The sequence below is a fragment of the Galeopterus variegatus genome, unplaced genomic scaffold, assembly GCF_000696425.1.
Source record: "Galeopterus variegatus unplaced genomic scaffold, G_variegatus-3.0.2 Scaffold16, whole genome shotgun sequence".
NCBI lineage: Eukaryota > Metazoa > Chordata > Mammalia > Dermoptera > Cynocephalidae > Galeopterus > Galeopterus variegatus.
This window is the reverse complement of record NW_007726127.1, coordinates 1,343,835-1,358,119: the sequence shown is the minus strand read 5'-3', so window position 1 is coordinate 1,358,119 and position 14,285 is coordinate 1,343,835. Positions and strand designations below refer to the sequence as shown.

Sequence of the window (14,285 nt, the reverse complement as noted above, 5' to 3'; positions counted from 1 at the left end):
GGGACAAAGGAGAGCGAGGTTAGGGGCGGCCTTTTCAGCCCGGGATAGGCCTGGGGCCGCTCACCCGCCACCCCGTACACCACCACAGGGGTCTCCGACCACCCCACCCCCTATCTCCTTAAGTCCCGAACTACCCGGAGCCCGACCAGGGCGTGCTCGTGCCCCTTCCGCGAGGCCGGAGCCCGGGCCCCCGCCGCCACCCAGAGCCCCCGCACCTTCTTGGGCGCCTTGGTGACGGTGGCCATGAAGGAGTACTTCTCGGCGTCCTCGATCTCCTTGGCCTGCTTCAGCTCCTCCCCGACCCCAGGCAGCGGCATCGCGTCAGGCATCGACATCCCCCGGCCAGTCCGGCCCGCGGCTGACACGCCGCCCCCGCCTCTTTCCCTCACAGGCCCTTGCCCTCCTGCCCGCGCGGCGCCCTCAGACACGCGCTCGTCCACCCTCCCGCCGGGCCCCGCGCCGAGCTACGTGGGCTTCTGAAGTGCTCGGCCGGCGCCTCGTCTGCTCGGCAGCCTAAGGCAGCCGGACAGCGACCGTGGCGACAGGAGCTCCAGACACAGCAGCGAGAAGAGCCGACCTGCCCGCGCCGCCACCTCCGCCGCACGCAAACACGCACGCAAAGTAAGGGTAGAGGGCGATGACGCCACGTCAAGTACTGGCAACTCCAAGGAGGGGGAAGAGGCGGGGAAAACGACGCCCTTCGTGACGTCACCACGCTGGGTCGGCCGCAGAAATCGCCCCTCGTTCTTTTCTTTCCCGTGGTGAGCGCGGCCATTTGTAACGCCAGGTGGCGCTATCAGCCTTGTGAGCCCAGCTTGGTTCCTGCAAGGGTGCCCCGGAACTGAGGGTCTGTGGGATGCTGGGTTCCTGGTGAGGCCTCAGAGGGGCATGAGAAAGATGCTTGGGAGCAAAAACCAGAGCCCCACACGACATATCCTACAGCCATTTCTAGAAAAATTCCGAGACAGCCCACTCACTCACTGCCCCAGCTCCAGACCCTTTGGAGGAGAAGCCCCTTCCCAAAGGACAGTGTTTGCCTCTTTAATTTCATAGGGGGCAGAACAGGCTCAGAGCAGTCTGGTTTTTACATAACCCTTTGTGTCCTCCTTCACCACCATCTCCATCTGTTTACAAGACCTTCGGGCCGCAGAGCTGATGTTAAGTGGCCTTAGGTTAGGGCTGATGGGTCAGACGGTGGAGGGAGAAGTCCTTGGCCAGAATGGCTTTCCTGCTCCATGCTTCACCTAAGCATTAGGCTCTGCCAGCTCCCAGTGGGCATCCAGGACATTCACGGACCATTCACACTTTTACTGGGCCCTTCTATATGCCGTGGTGCATGTGACATATTTTATGTTTTGCAAGGCTTAGTTCAGCTGGAGAAGGAAAGCCTGTTTGTAACCTAATATCAGCTAAGGTAGCTTGTCCTTAGAGATTCAAATGACATTGGCTCCAATTCCCATGTCCTGTGGAAAGTCCATTGCCCTCCCCCGGATTTCTGTGAAATACTGAGGGGATTTAGCTTTTCATGGTTACCTCTGGCTCTAGTTTTCTGCCTCATCTGGAATTTTGTTCATTATTCTGGTCTTGTGACTGTTTCTTTAGCTCCTGCTGTAAATTCAGCTCCTTCTTTCAATCTCCACCCCTAAATTCCAAAGCAAACACAAAAATAAGGATGAAGCAGGTAGCAGAACTTTTTTCTTTTTTGAGTACCTGCAGTTAAGTTCACTTCATTAAGGCATGCCAAATGCCAACTGTGTGCCAGGAACTGGGCTGGGAACTGGGGATTCTAACCTATGTGAAGCCCTGAGGAGCTTGCATGTGGACAGGGAGAGGGACCATGAAAACATCCCATTGTTACATGTAGCAGAACTTTTTTTTTTTTTTCCTTTTTGTCTTTTTTTCGTGTCCGGCAACGGATCGCAACCCTCAGTGTCGCGCCCGTACCGGACTGGACCGGCAACGGGATCGCAACCCTCGGTGTTGCGCCCACACCTCGCTCAGCCAGTGAGCGGGAACCGGTCTGTATGTGGGATCCGAACCCTCGGCGGGAGCGCCACCGCGCTCCCAAGCGGCGCACTGTAGCAGTGTGCCACCGGGCCAGCCCCTACATGTAGCAGAACTTTTAATGAAGGTTTGTGGGTCACAGGGGAGAGGTTACATCACACAGCAAACAATTAAAATCACATTTCTGAAATGTTATGAAAAGTTATTTTGGTTGTGTGACTGGGATTTGTCAATGGCTTCACCATCACAAAAAGCTCCCTAGCCCATGCCATTTAATCTAGCTTCTTCCTGTGATTCTCTCCTCATCCCTCCACCTCACCCTTCCCTCCTTGATCGGCTCTGGGGAAGCGAGTTTCTTCTCTACTATGCTGTGTAATTCAAGTCTTCCCAGTGCCTTTTTCCTGAACTCCTCCCCAAGACCGCATTTTTATATCCAGAAACCCACCAGGTGTTTAACAGGGTCAACCCTTTCAAGAAGGAAGCTGTGGTTTGAAATGACATTTTCCCCACTGGTTTGTGTTCAAGGTGGGGGAGAGTGTGAAATCCCCACCTCTAGGGTCCCAGAAGACAGTCAGAGAATCCCATGATTCCAATCACCCAGCCTCATGAGGCTGTTTATGAGGGCAGCAGAAGTACCTGGAAGGATGCACACTTTGCAAACCCTGGTCTTGAACTATTTGGATTATCTCATCTCCCCACTCTTTTGAGCATCCAGACTTCCTTTTCAGGAGCATATCTGTAGCAGAAGGGTCAGAGAGATGGAGACCGGAAAACCAGATTCATCCATAAGGGTGCCAGACAAGCACTTTTACCCCCATCTCCCAGCTGGAGGCCAGAAACCACACCTGACCCACGCAGTACTCTTTGGACACAGGGCCTACAGTAGCTTTCATCCTTGTGGGATTGCCTGAATTGTTGTCCAGGAATCAGAGCCGGGGAATCAGAAAGGCCTGCTCAAAGACCAAAGGCAGAGCCTGTTGGAACCAGGGGTGGAAACTCCAAGTCCCTGGAACAGAAAAACATGTGACTTAAGATAACTTTTTTTTCTTTTTAGAGTATAAGTGTTAGGGTCTGGCTGGTTAGCTCAGCTGGTTAAAGTGCAGCCTTGTAACACCAGGGTCAAAGGTCAGTTCCCCATTCTGGCCATCTGCAAAAAAAAAATCAATTAAGGCATAGGTGTGTTTATCTTCTGGGTTTGATTTTTAAAACTCCCAATGTCTGTGTGCTTTGTCTCTCAGTCCCCCAGTTCTGCTGTGCTTTTTAGCATCCAGACTGTGTGCTTCCTGGAAATTGAAGTTCAGCCTCTCTTTTCCTCCCTCTGGACCAGGAGTAACAGGTGTGCCCTAGCACCAGGCTCACAGTGTTGGCTGTTGTTTCTGCTGCTGCCAAGGATGGCGAAGACAGGGCCAGGCCTAGAGGAGGCAGTACCTTAGCAGTGTGGGCCAAGAAGGAGAGCAGCAGGTTAGATTCCACTACCTGAATGCCCAGCCTGAGGGGAGGCTGGTAAGCTGACCTAGAGGAGTCAGAGGTACTCAGACTGGAAGGCAGGAGAGACAGCACCCCCTGCCCTGGTGGAAAGGCCATAGGCCTGTGTGGCTCATGTCAGGTCAGAGCCCAGGGCATTCCTGGAAACCAGCTACTGCAGAGGACATGGGTGCAGAGGGTACCCTCCCCACCATGTGTGGGCTGGAGATCAAAGAGCTCACCCAGCCAGGGTGTGTAACAACGTAACATCTGTGAGTACCAAGGCACATTGCCCTTCCCCCGCCCAATCGCAAAATGGCCTCACAGGGCCCAGCTAAGGGCATTGCCTCTCACGGATGCCAAGAAATGACTTGTCTTCAGCCCACCCGTCCACCTAACTCAGTGCCTGTCCTAGCAAGCTCACCCCCCTGAACAGCAAAATCCACATACACATCTGAGAACAATCTAGGGGTCAGAGTTGGAGACAAGCAAGGACCCAAGGACAAATGTACCTGTTGTGTGTGCTGGTGGGAAGTCTCCAAAGAGCCCAGAGACTAGAGGGGACCCTGTTCTAGAAAGGAGTGACCTGAGGATAGAGGTAAATAGGGATATTCTGTCAACAGAAATGTAGTAGCACTGGGGTATCACATGTGGCTTGGTCTGGTTAATCACATTCACTCTTTGTTCCCCCTAAAATTTATCCTCCACATTCATTCATTTATTCTTTTATTCATAAAATATGTATTGAATGCTGAAGATGTGCCAGGCACAGTGCTAGATGTCAGGACTACAGAGACAAATTGTTGTGAGGCGCCCTCCCACAAGAAATGCACTTACACGCCACTCGTGCAGAAAAGGGCAGTTTATTCACTCCAGCTGGCCAGCGACCGTCGCCTGAGGAGCAACCAAGGAAGAGTTGCCCTGGGCCTTGGTCTTGTGGGGTTTTTAAAGGCAAAAACTACATCCCGTTGGCACACGGGTTTGTCCAGGTGCACAAAGCAAGCTAGGGAGCAAGGTCACAGAAGCCAAGAATGAGCCGTTAGAGCAATCAAGCATACAACTTTTCATTGTGTACGTTCCCATGTAATAGTTCACCGTGTACGGTTCCTGTTCCCATGTAATAGTTTACTGTGCATGGCTCCTGTTTCTATGCAATGGCTCTTGTTTCTATGAGAAGGTCAATGGTTTCTCATGCAGAAGGGGGGAGGGTCGTCTCCAGGTCAGAAGAGGGTAAAATGGAGTTACTTAGGTTAAGCAAGCAATTCTACAGAAGCAGATAGTGTAGGTTATGAGGGTGTGGGGAACTCTATTTCAAAATAAGATGAGGTACTGATCTCTAGCCAGGGGCAGGGAATGGGGCACAGGGTGCAATTGGGGGGTGAGGTGATGACCAGGAAAGGCTTCACAGATGGAGATGCTGCTGGAGCTGCATCTTGACAGACAAGCAGCTGGACAAGGTAGGGAAGAGATTCCAGGCTGAAGTAACAGCCTGAGAGAAGGCAGTGCAATTGAAAAAAACGTGGCATATTATGGAAACTGTAAATATTCCAAGGTGGGTGGGGCAGCAAAGCAGGGGGAATGAGAGCCAAAGCTAGAGCCAGTAAGCCGTGGGTGGGTGCTGGTGACACCCACTGTGCTGGGGTGCATGGGAGGAGAAGCAAGTCTGGGTAGAGGAGCTGCTGAGATAAGGAGTCAGCTGGAGACATGTCTGTGGAGGGCACTCCCTGCATCTCAGAGGAGCCAAAGTTGGCACCTTTTGTACACGCCTGCTCCCTGCCAGCCTGGCTCCCCACCAAAGAGAGGCTGTAATCTCCCTGGAGGGCTTCCACCTCCTTTCGGCCAGGCCTCACTTTAGCCCTCTGGAATAAAAGGTGCTGGAAAATTGCAGAGATCTTGGGTGACAATGGGAGTATGGAAGCAGGTGAACAGAGCAGTGGCTCTGCTGCCAGCTCTCCAGGATGGGCAAAGCCTCTGCGGCCCCCCAGTCTTCCTTCTGTCCCAGAACTGCCCTGTTGCACAGCTCTGGGAAGCACCATTGACATTGTAATTGATGTGAAGGCTGCCCCTGGAGCACCACTTCAGGTTGATCATCTACCCTGCTGGTCCTGAGGAACCCCGAGGCAGGGCTCCCAGCTGCACCTCTGCAGCTCTGAGCACTGGCTCCCCAGGCATACCTGGCTCCTTCCTCCCACTAAGCTCCTTAAGTCCCTACTTCCAGCCTCTTCTTCCCTTCTGCAATTGCAGCAAGGAAACACTCCTCTTCCTTCTCTGACTCCCCCTCTGTTCATTATCATCATAGTTATAATTTTTTTACTATTTATTATTATTTTGAACATTATAGGAAAGAAGAGCCCATGAAAATAAACAATCTCATCATCTTTCTAAGTTCACTTCTGATTCTTATCAATTTGCAGAAGCTCATTTTTACATATCTGTGATCAGTCTGTGCATGGCATTTGTGTTCTGCTTGGGTCAAATTACAATATTCCAAGAACACATTGCCACAAACAGAGTTCGTTGACATGCTTGTCATTGTCTGTGTTTCCCAAGTGCTCCATCATATTGCCTTATGAGTTCGTTTAAATCACAACTTTGTTTTCCTATTGTTGGGAATTTGAGTTGTTTCCAATTTAGTGCAATATAAATAGAATGTGTGCGTTGGCGGGGGAGTGGGTGTGGAGATGGCTTTCAAGCAAAACAAGCAAAGTTGGGTCACAGCCTCAGGTCTTGCCAAAGAAAGGGAGCAAAAAATGTAAGTAGTGGGGCCAGTTGTCCTGGCTGTAAACAAGGACTGGGGTAATACACCTTTTGGCCATAGGGAATCTGAGGTCCTGTGCCTGGAACTCACTCACGATGGCTGACTCACAGGGAGCCACAGGGTGTGGAGGAAGCTGTGGACCTGGGCAGATGGGGACTTGGGCAGACAGAAATGTGGGCTCAAATCTTGACTCTGCTACCAATTGGGTCACTGAGATCCTGGACCTTTCTGGACTTCTGTTTCCTCATGCAAATAGGGGTGATAGCTCTCCATCTGGGGCTTGTGATGACCTAATCCAATAAGATAAGAAATACAAAAGAGCTTTTAACAAGTTGTAAAAATTGTGCAAATGTAAGTTACTAGGATGTGAGTTCAGGCTAAAAATTTGGAGGGGAAAGGAAGTATTGTCGAGAATCTGGAATTCTTTCTGTGCCCTGCTTCCCAGAATAACCAGAATAAGCAGAAACATGCTTGCTGCAGGAAAGGATTGTCATTGCTGGTATAGAGTATTTGTTTACACTTGGGTTGTGCTTCCTCCAAAAGGAGGCTGAAACTTCCCAGCCATGAGTAACTGCCACTACCCTGGCCCAACTTGGCCCTGGAATCAGGCCGCTGTGTGTCCAGTGGCCCCTGTAAACTTCCTCAAGTGCTTTTTTCTGGGTTGGACTGATGATCTATCTTTCCTTAGTTCCCAAAGCTGCAGCCCATCAAAATTAAGGCTGAGAAGGCATCCAGTCATTGTAAACAATGTTCAGGGAATCTGTTCTGATGATTCTTTGTGCTACTTTGTGTATTTTTTTTCTGCACCTTTGAGTGTTTGTGTATATGAGTGTTTTGAGGAGTTACAAAAAAGGCAGAAATTGTGAGATGGGCCTTGGGTTTCACCCTCTGGCTGGGCAATTATTTATTGAGCACATTGGCTTTGTGTCAGGAGCTGTGCTAGGCACCAGGGATACCACAGTAAACAAGACAGACACAGTTCATGTCCTCATGGGGCTTAAAGTCAATAGTAGAGCTTTCTCCAGAAATCTGGGTCCCCACTGCCTTCTCCGAGAGGACATCAGCTCCGCATTCTCTCCTGTGCCCTGCCCTGCACAGCCCTGCTCAGGAGTGCCTGGCATGCTTACTCTCCCTTCCCTGAGACTGTCAGACCCCAGGATGGGGAGGGGAGCAGTTTGTCTCCAGAGTTCAGAGACACTTCCCCACCCTTGAAGTTGCCCTGAGTCTTTAGAGGCTTCTGGGATACTGTCTCCCTGGCAGATGTCCTCTCCCAAGATAATAGCGAGTGGGCTGGGGAGGTGGAAGGGCCAGCTTGCTGGGATCAGGGACTGCATTGCCTATCTGTGCCTCTCATGACACCGCTCTTCCACCCCTTCCCTGCCATCTGCCCTTAGGACTGGAAGTGGTCCTGGAATTGGAAGAGTGTGGTTGGCCAGGCTGGGTAGATAATCTGATGGGTACTCCTTCAGGACACCTGCCGGGGGCTGGGGCTTGGGGGGATGGGGTAGGAGCGAGGTTTGCCTTGACTGGAAAGGCACTGGGGCTGGATGGAGAGGGACAGGCAGAAACTGCAATTTCCTAAAGCACAGGCAGGCAAGGTCTTGCCCCTTTTACCACGAAGGCTTTGCCCTGTGGCTGGTTTGTTGGTGCCAGAAGAGAGAGAGTGGTGGGCTGTCGGTCATGGGAAGGCTGTGGCTGGGTGGGAGCCCGCCTTCCTCACCCTCTCTGGTGTGCAGGGCGGGCCCCATTGCATCACCCTCGGAGCCTCTGCTCCTGGCTTTGCAGCCAGCTGGGCCCCTGGAGGAGAGACTCTCCCTGTTTTTCAACAAAACATTAACCATTTCACTCTCCCAGACCTCCCGATAGCCAACCTGGATTCCCAAGGCTGCCCTTCAAGCCTCTCAGCCCTGATCTTGAAAACTCCATTGTGCTCCATGATGCCCAGGGGCTCTGCCCGGGCAGCCTTTTGAGTATTGAAGTCTCCACCATACCCACTGCAAACCTGGCCTCTTCCCCAGGAAAAGAGTTAACTGCCCTTATCCCCACCCTCAGCATGTGTCCCATTCTGCAGCAGTGAGGACAGAATGCTTCAGCCTCCAGCATGAGCTCATGCTACTTCCACACTCCAAACAGTCAACACAACGTTTTATACAAGAGCAAGAGTGGGGCTCAAGCCAGAGACCAGGAGCTTGGTCTCTCCCCAGAGTCCCTCCAATCATTCCTGCAGACCTGCGTGGGCCTTTGCCCTCTTTATAGGAGCCCAGGAGGAAATGGGTGGAGTGAGGGCCCGAAAGGGCCCAAGGGGCTGATTGAAGGGAGTTGCGGGTACAGAGTGTTTCCCTGTTCCAGTAGAGGCTGGACCAGGAGGCGTCAAGGGGGTGGGGGCTGAGAGGCTGTTCTAGTCAGTGAAGCCCAGACTGCATTCCTGCTCAGGACTTTTATCTCCCAGCCCCAGCATTTACTCATCACCCCACCCATTCCAGGGCCTGAAATAGTCTGAAACTTTGTCCAAGCCTAGGCCCAGGTCCCAATATTAGTTCCACAAACATTTGGCTGCACCATAACTTGCAGAGTCCTGCTCTGAGTCCTGTGAGGGATGCAAAAATGAATGAGGCCCAGCCCCTGCCTTCAGGGAGCTTGCAAAATGTACTCAGATGACTGTAGTCAAAGACATAAGATGCCTGTGAAAGAAGAAAATAAAATGGCTTCCCTTGTGAAGGACAGTCATTTCTGTTGAATCTTAAAGGATGAGCAAGATTTCAACAGGCAGAAACGAGGAATGCTCATTTCAGATGGAGGAAACAGCAAAAGCAAAAATACGGAGGTGTGAAATTTAGGGTCTGTTCTGGAACTCGGTCAGCAATCTGGCTTGACTGGAGTACATGAAGGGATTTGGAGCTGCTTACGGTTTCTCTGAGTGTGTGAGTTTGTCTAGATTTCCTGTATGCTAAGGGTTCCCAAGTGGCAAAGACCTATTGGTTCACAGAGCTTTACAGATCAAGCAAATGAAGGCACAAAAAGGGGAAGAAGAAATGTGCTCACAGCTGTAAAGCACATTCATGATAGAGCAAGGACTAGTCCCAGGTTCTCCCATCCTTATCTGTCTTGGCCCAGTTCAGGATCCTTAATCCAGGGGGCTTAATCCATGGAGTTGGCTGACCCAACAGACCTTGCCACCGCTTACGGGGCCAAGAAGACTCTTGCAATGAACAGCCAGTGATTATGGATGAACACAGAGATTTACCCACATGGATATACCTCAGGGTGTTGCATATGAATGAAGAACGAATAGCTCCATAATGTTTGGTGGGAAAGAAATGCCAATATTCTTTATTTTTCCAAATTTATTTAAATTTGGTCCCAAACACCATCTACAGTTGGTGAGAAGTCTAATATCATTATTAGGGCTTCCTCCCTTAGCTCACTGAATTTTACAAAAAGACCTCAAACAAGCAAAAAAGGGTTTGATCTTGTAGAACTGGGGCAGTTGGTCCTGATTCGGTGGAGCTTGCCACAGTGAACAGCTGCTTCTTGGGCTACATGTTGAAGGCTGGTCCTGCCTGTCTGGGGCTATTGCTTGTCCAGGCAGGCTGGTGAGCTGCCCACTCCCAGTGGCCTCTGCCTGCAGCTGGCCACTTGGTGGTCTTTCTTCCAGCCTCCTCACAGCCCTCTCCACACCAGGTGTTGCCATCCCCAGGATGGGGGAGCTCAACTTCTGCCTCTTGTGGACGCTCATGATCTCCTACTCTCCCCAGGTTCTGGAAGTCACTGCCCACAGGTAAGGCTACTCCCAGTTCCCAAATGGAAAACCACCTCCAAATCTCTTTGGTCTTCCAGACTTGAAGCCCTGGCCACCCTCTTGGGAGGATGTGGGGAAAATACTTCACATTCTTTTCTGAAGAGTCCACAGCCAAGAAACCCAGATATGGCTAATTTCTTAATCAGATTATTCTTCCACATTAAATGCTCAACTAATCACCCTGTTACATTTCCAATAGCAAAAGAAAAATTTGGTAGTAGGAGACTAAAAATATGGTACAGTCATACAAGGCAACGCTGTGCAGCCAGGCAGAATATTTAATGACACAGAAAATGTTCATGATAATATTGCTAACTAAAAAAAACCACCCAGCTTTTAAAATAGCATTATAATGTGACCCAATTTTTTGGCAAACATAAGATTATATATTCATATAAAGAAAGAACTGAAAGGTAAACACCAAAATGCTTATTTTCTCTATGTGGTAAGATTACAGGTCATTTTTATTTTCTCATTTTTGCTTGCTTTCATTTTCTAAAAATTCTACAATGAGTGTGTTACCTTTTCTTGGCGAGTAATTTTAAGAAAAATTTAATTATGATTCTTCTAAACTTCAGAAGTAATGCATATTCATTGCAAAAATCTAAACACACAGATGTATGTGTAACACAAGTGAAAAACCTCTATTTCCCTACTCACTCCTACACTCCAGGCTTAGAGTGGGGAACCTCACCTCCACATCATATTTTCATATGCGGATTTTTTTAATTGCACATATAATATATCCATATTCTGCAACACCTCTTGTGATAAATCTAATTCAACTATATATTAAAAAAAGAATAATATATCATTTCCAAGTGGGGTTTATCTAGGAAATGCAAGGCTTATTCAATATTTGAAAACCAATCAATTTAGTTCCCACATTTGCCATTTAAAGAAAAACCCATATGAATATAGCTATTGATGCATAAAAAGCATTTAACAATATTTGACATCCATTTATGATAAAATAAAAATAAAAATGTTTCTATTCACAGATGACATGACATGTCTATGTAGACATACACACATACAATAAACATCTAGAACTAAATAAATAAATTTAGCAGGATTTCAGGATGTAAGGTCAACATATAAAAATTGATCATATTTCTATATGCAAACAATAAAATAGGAAACCAAAATTTAAAAAAAAATACCACTTACAATAGCTAAAAAATTAAATATTTGGATATAAATCTCCTAAATAAAACATGTCCAGAAACTGTATGCTGAAAACTATAAAACATCGATGAAAGAAATCGAAGACCTAAATAAATGGAGAGATATACCATGTTCAGGAATTGGAAAACTCAATACTGAGTATAGATCAATTCTCTAGAAATTGATAATGGCCAGCCCAGTGGCACACTGCTACAGTGCGCCGCTTGGGAGCACGGCGGCGCTCCCGCCGAGGGTTCGGATCCCACATACAGACTGGTTCCCGCTCACTGGTTGAGCGAGTTGTGGGCGCAGCGCCGAGGGTTGCGATCCCGTTGCCGGTCCCGGTCTGGTACGGGCGCGACACTGAGGGTTGCGATCCGTTGCTGGACACGAAAAAAGACAAAAAGGAAAAAAAAAAAAAAAAGAAATTGATAAATAAATTTAACTCGGTTCAAATCAAAACTCTGACAGATTTTTGTTAGACATAGGCAAGCTGATTCTAAAGTTTATACAGAAAGGCAAAGGACCTAGAAGAGAAAAAACAGTTTTGAAAAAGAACAAAGTTGGACAAGTCATACTAACTAATTTTAAGGCTTACTACAAATCTACAGTAATCAAAACAGTGTAATATTGGTAACAGGAGAGACATATAGATCAAAAAAGCACAATAGAGAGTCTAGAAATAGACATACACAAATATGGCCAGTTGGTGTTTTACAAAGGTGCAAAGGCCATTCACTAGAGAAAGGATAGTCTTTTCAACATATTGTATTGGAACAGTTGGACATCCATATGCAGGAAAACAAATCTCAACCTAAACCTCACACCTTATACAAAAATTAACTCAGAATGAATCATGGATTTAAATGTAACACATAAAATTATTAAACTTTTGGAAGAAAACATAGGAGAAAATCTTTTTTTTTTTTTCCTTTTTGCCTTTTTTCGTGACCGGCAACGGATCGCAACCCTCAGTGTCGCGCCCGTACCGGACCGGGACCGGCAACGGGATCGCAACCCTCGGTGTCGCGCCCGCACCTCGCTCAGCCAGTGAGCGGCCGGTCTGTATGCGGGATCCGAACCCTTGGCGGGAGCGCCACCGCACTTCCCAAGCAGCGCACTGTGGCAGTGCGCCACTGGGCTGGCCCGGAGAAAATCTTAATGACCTGGAATTAGGCAAAGAGTTCTAAGACAAGAAAAGCATGATCCATAAAAGAAAAATATGGATACATTGGACTTCATCAAAGCTTAAAACTGCTATAAAATACACAATTAAGAGGAATGAAAACACAAGCTACAGACTAGGAGAAAATTGCAAGTCATGTATCCAACAAAGGCCTTGAATGGAGAATATATAAAATACTCTAAAAACTTGATGATAAAAAAGCAAACAACCCAATCAAAAAATGAGTAAAACACTTAAACAGACACTTTACTAGAGGATACAGGGCAAATAAGAGTGTTTGACATCATTAGCCATTAGGAAAATACATATTAAGACTTCAACAAGATACCATGACACACAGGTTAGAATAGCTAAAATAAAATACCGAATACCAAGTGCTGATGGAGAGACTCTCATATATTGAAACTCTCAAACATTGCTGATGGGAATGCAAAATGTTACAACCACTCTGGAAAAGTTTGACAATTTCTTTTTTTCTTTCTTTTTTCTTTTCTTCTTCTTCTTTTTTTTTTTTTTTTTTTTTTTTTTTGCAGCTGGCCAGTGCAGGGAACGAACCCTGGACTTTGGTGTTATCAGCACCATGTTCTAACCAACTGAGTTAACTGGCCAGCCTCTAGTTTGACAAAATGAAACATAAATATAATATGACCCAGCAATTGGACTTGTAGGTAATCATCCTAGAGAAATGAAAATGTATGTTCACACAAAAATCTGTACAAAAATATTTATTGCAGCTCCATTCATAATTGCCCAAAATTGAAACAATCCAAATGTTCTTTAACAAGTAAATGAATAAACAAACTGGTTCTTCTACACAATGGATTAAAAAGGAACAAAGTCCTCTCTGCTTCTCCAGTTCATCACACCCACCCCCATGACTCCTGGCAACCACTGATCCTTTTACTGTATAGTTTTGCCTTTTCCAGAATGTCATATAGTTAGAATCATATAGTATGTAGCTTTTTCATTTAGGGTTCCTCCATATATTTTCATGGCTTGATAGTTCATTTCTTTTTAGCACTGGATAATATTCCATTATCTGGATGTACCGCAGTTTATATATTCACCAACTGGAGGACATCTTGGTTGCCTCCAAGTTTTGGTGACTGTGAGTAAAACTTCTGTAAACATCCATGTGCAGGCTTTTGTGTGAACATGTTTTCAACTCCTTTGGGTAAATACCAAGGAGTGTGGCTGCTGGATCATAAGGCAAAAGAGTATGTTTGGTTTTGTAAAAGACCACCAAAATGTCTACCAAAATGGCAATTTGCATTTCCACCAGAATGAACAAGAGTTCCTTTTGCTCTACATTTTCCCCAGTCTCTGGTGTTGTCCGTTTTCTGGATTTTGGCCATTCTAATACATGTGTAATGGTATTTCATTGTTGCTTTAATTTGCAGTTCCCTCATGACATATAATGTTGAACATGTTTTTATATGTTTACAAGTATTCACCATCTGTATATCTTCTTTGATGAGGTGACTTTACAGGTCTTTTGCTTGTTTATTTTTTCAGGTTGTTTTCTTATTGTTCAGTTTTAAGAGTTCTTTGAATGTTTTGGATAACATAATATTTTGCAAATATTTTCTCCCAGTCTGTGGCTTGTCTTTCCATTCTTTTTTTTTTATTGTGGTAAAATACACATAACATAAAATTTATCCTCTTAACCATTTTAAGTGTACAGATTAGTGATATTAAATACACTGATAATGTTGTGCAACCCTCACCACCATTCATCTTCATAACTATTTTTATCTTGCAAAAACTGAAACTCCAAACTATAACCCCCCACTTCCTGCTTCTTCCAGCCCTTTACAACCACCATTCTACTTTCGGTCACTGAGTTTGACTCCTCTAAGAACCTCCTTATAAGTGGAATCATATAGTATTTCTCCTTTTGTGATTGG

The 14,285-nt window shown here is 46.8% G+C and overlaps 1 protein-coding gene across 1 annotated transcript in view; it reads right to left on the bottom strand.

Moving 5' to 3' along the window:
* The window catches only part of AHCYL1 (adenosylhomocysteinase-like 1), a 40,179-nt gene extending 39,488 nt beyond the window's left edge, over positions 1 to 691 (bottom strand). The window contains exon 1 of the mRNA XM_008566682.1: positions 216 to 691. Coding sequence (XP_008564904.1) covers positions 216 to 335 — 120 coding nt within the window. The 5' untranslated portion in view covers positions 336 to 691. The remainder of the gene's footprint in view (positions 1 to 215) is intronic.
* Between the last annotated feature and the right edge of the window lie 13,594 nt (positions 692 to 14,285).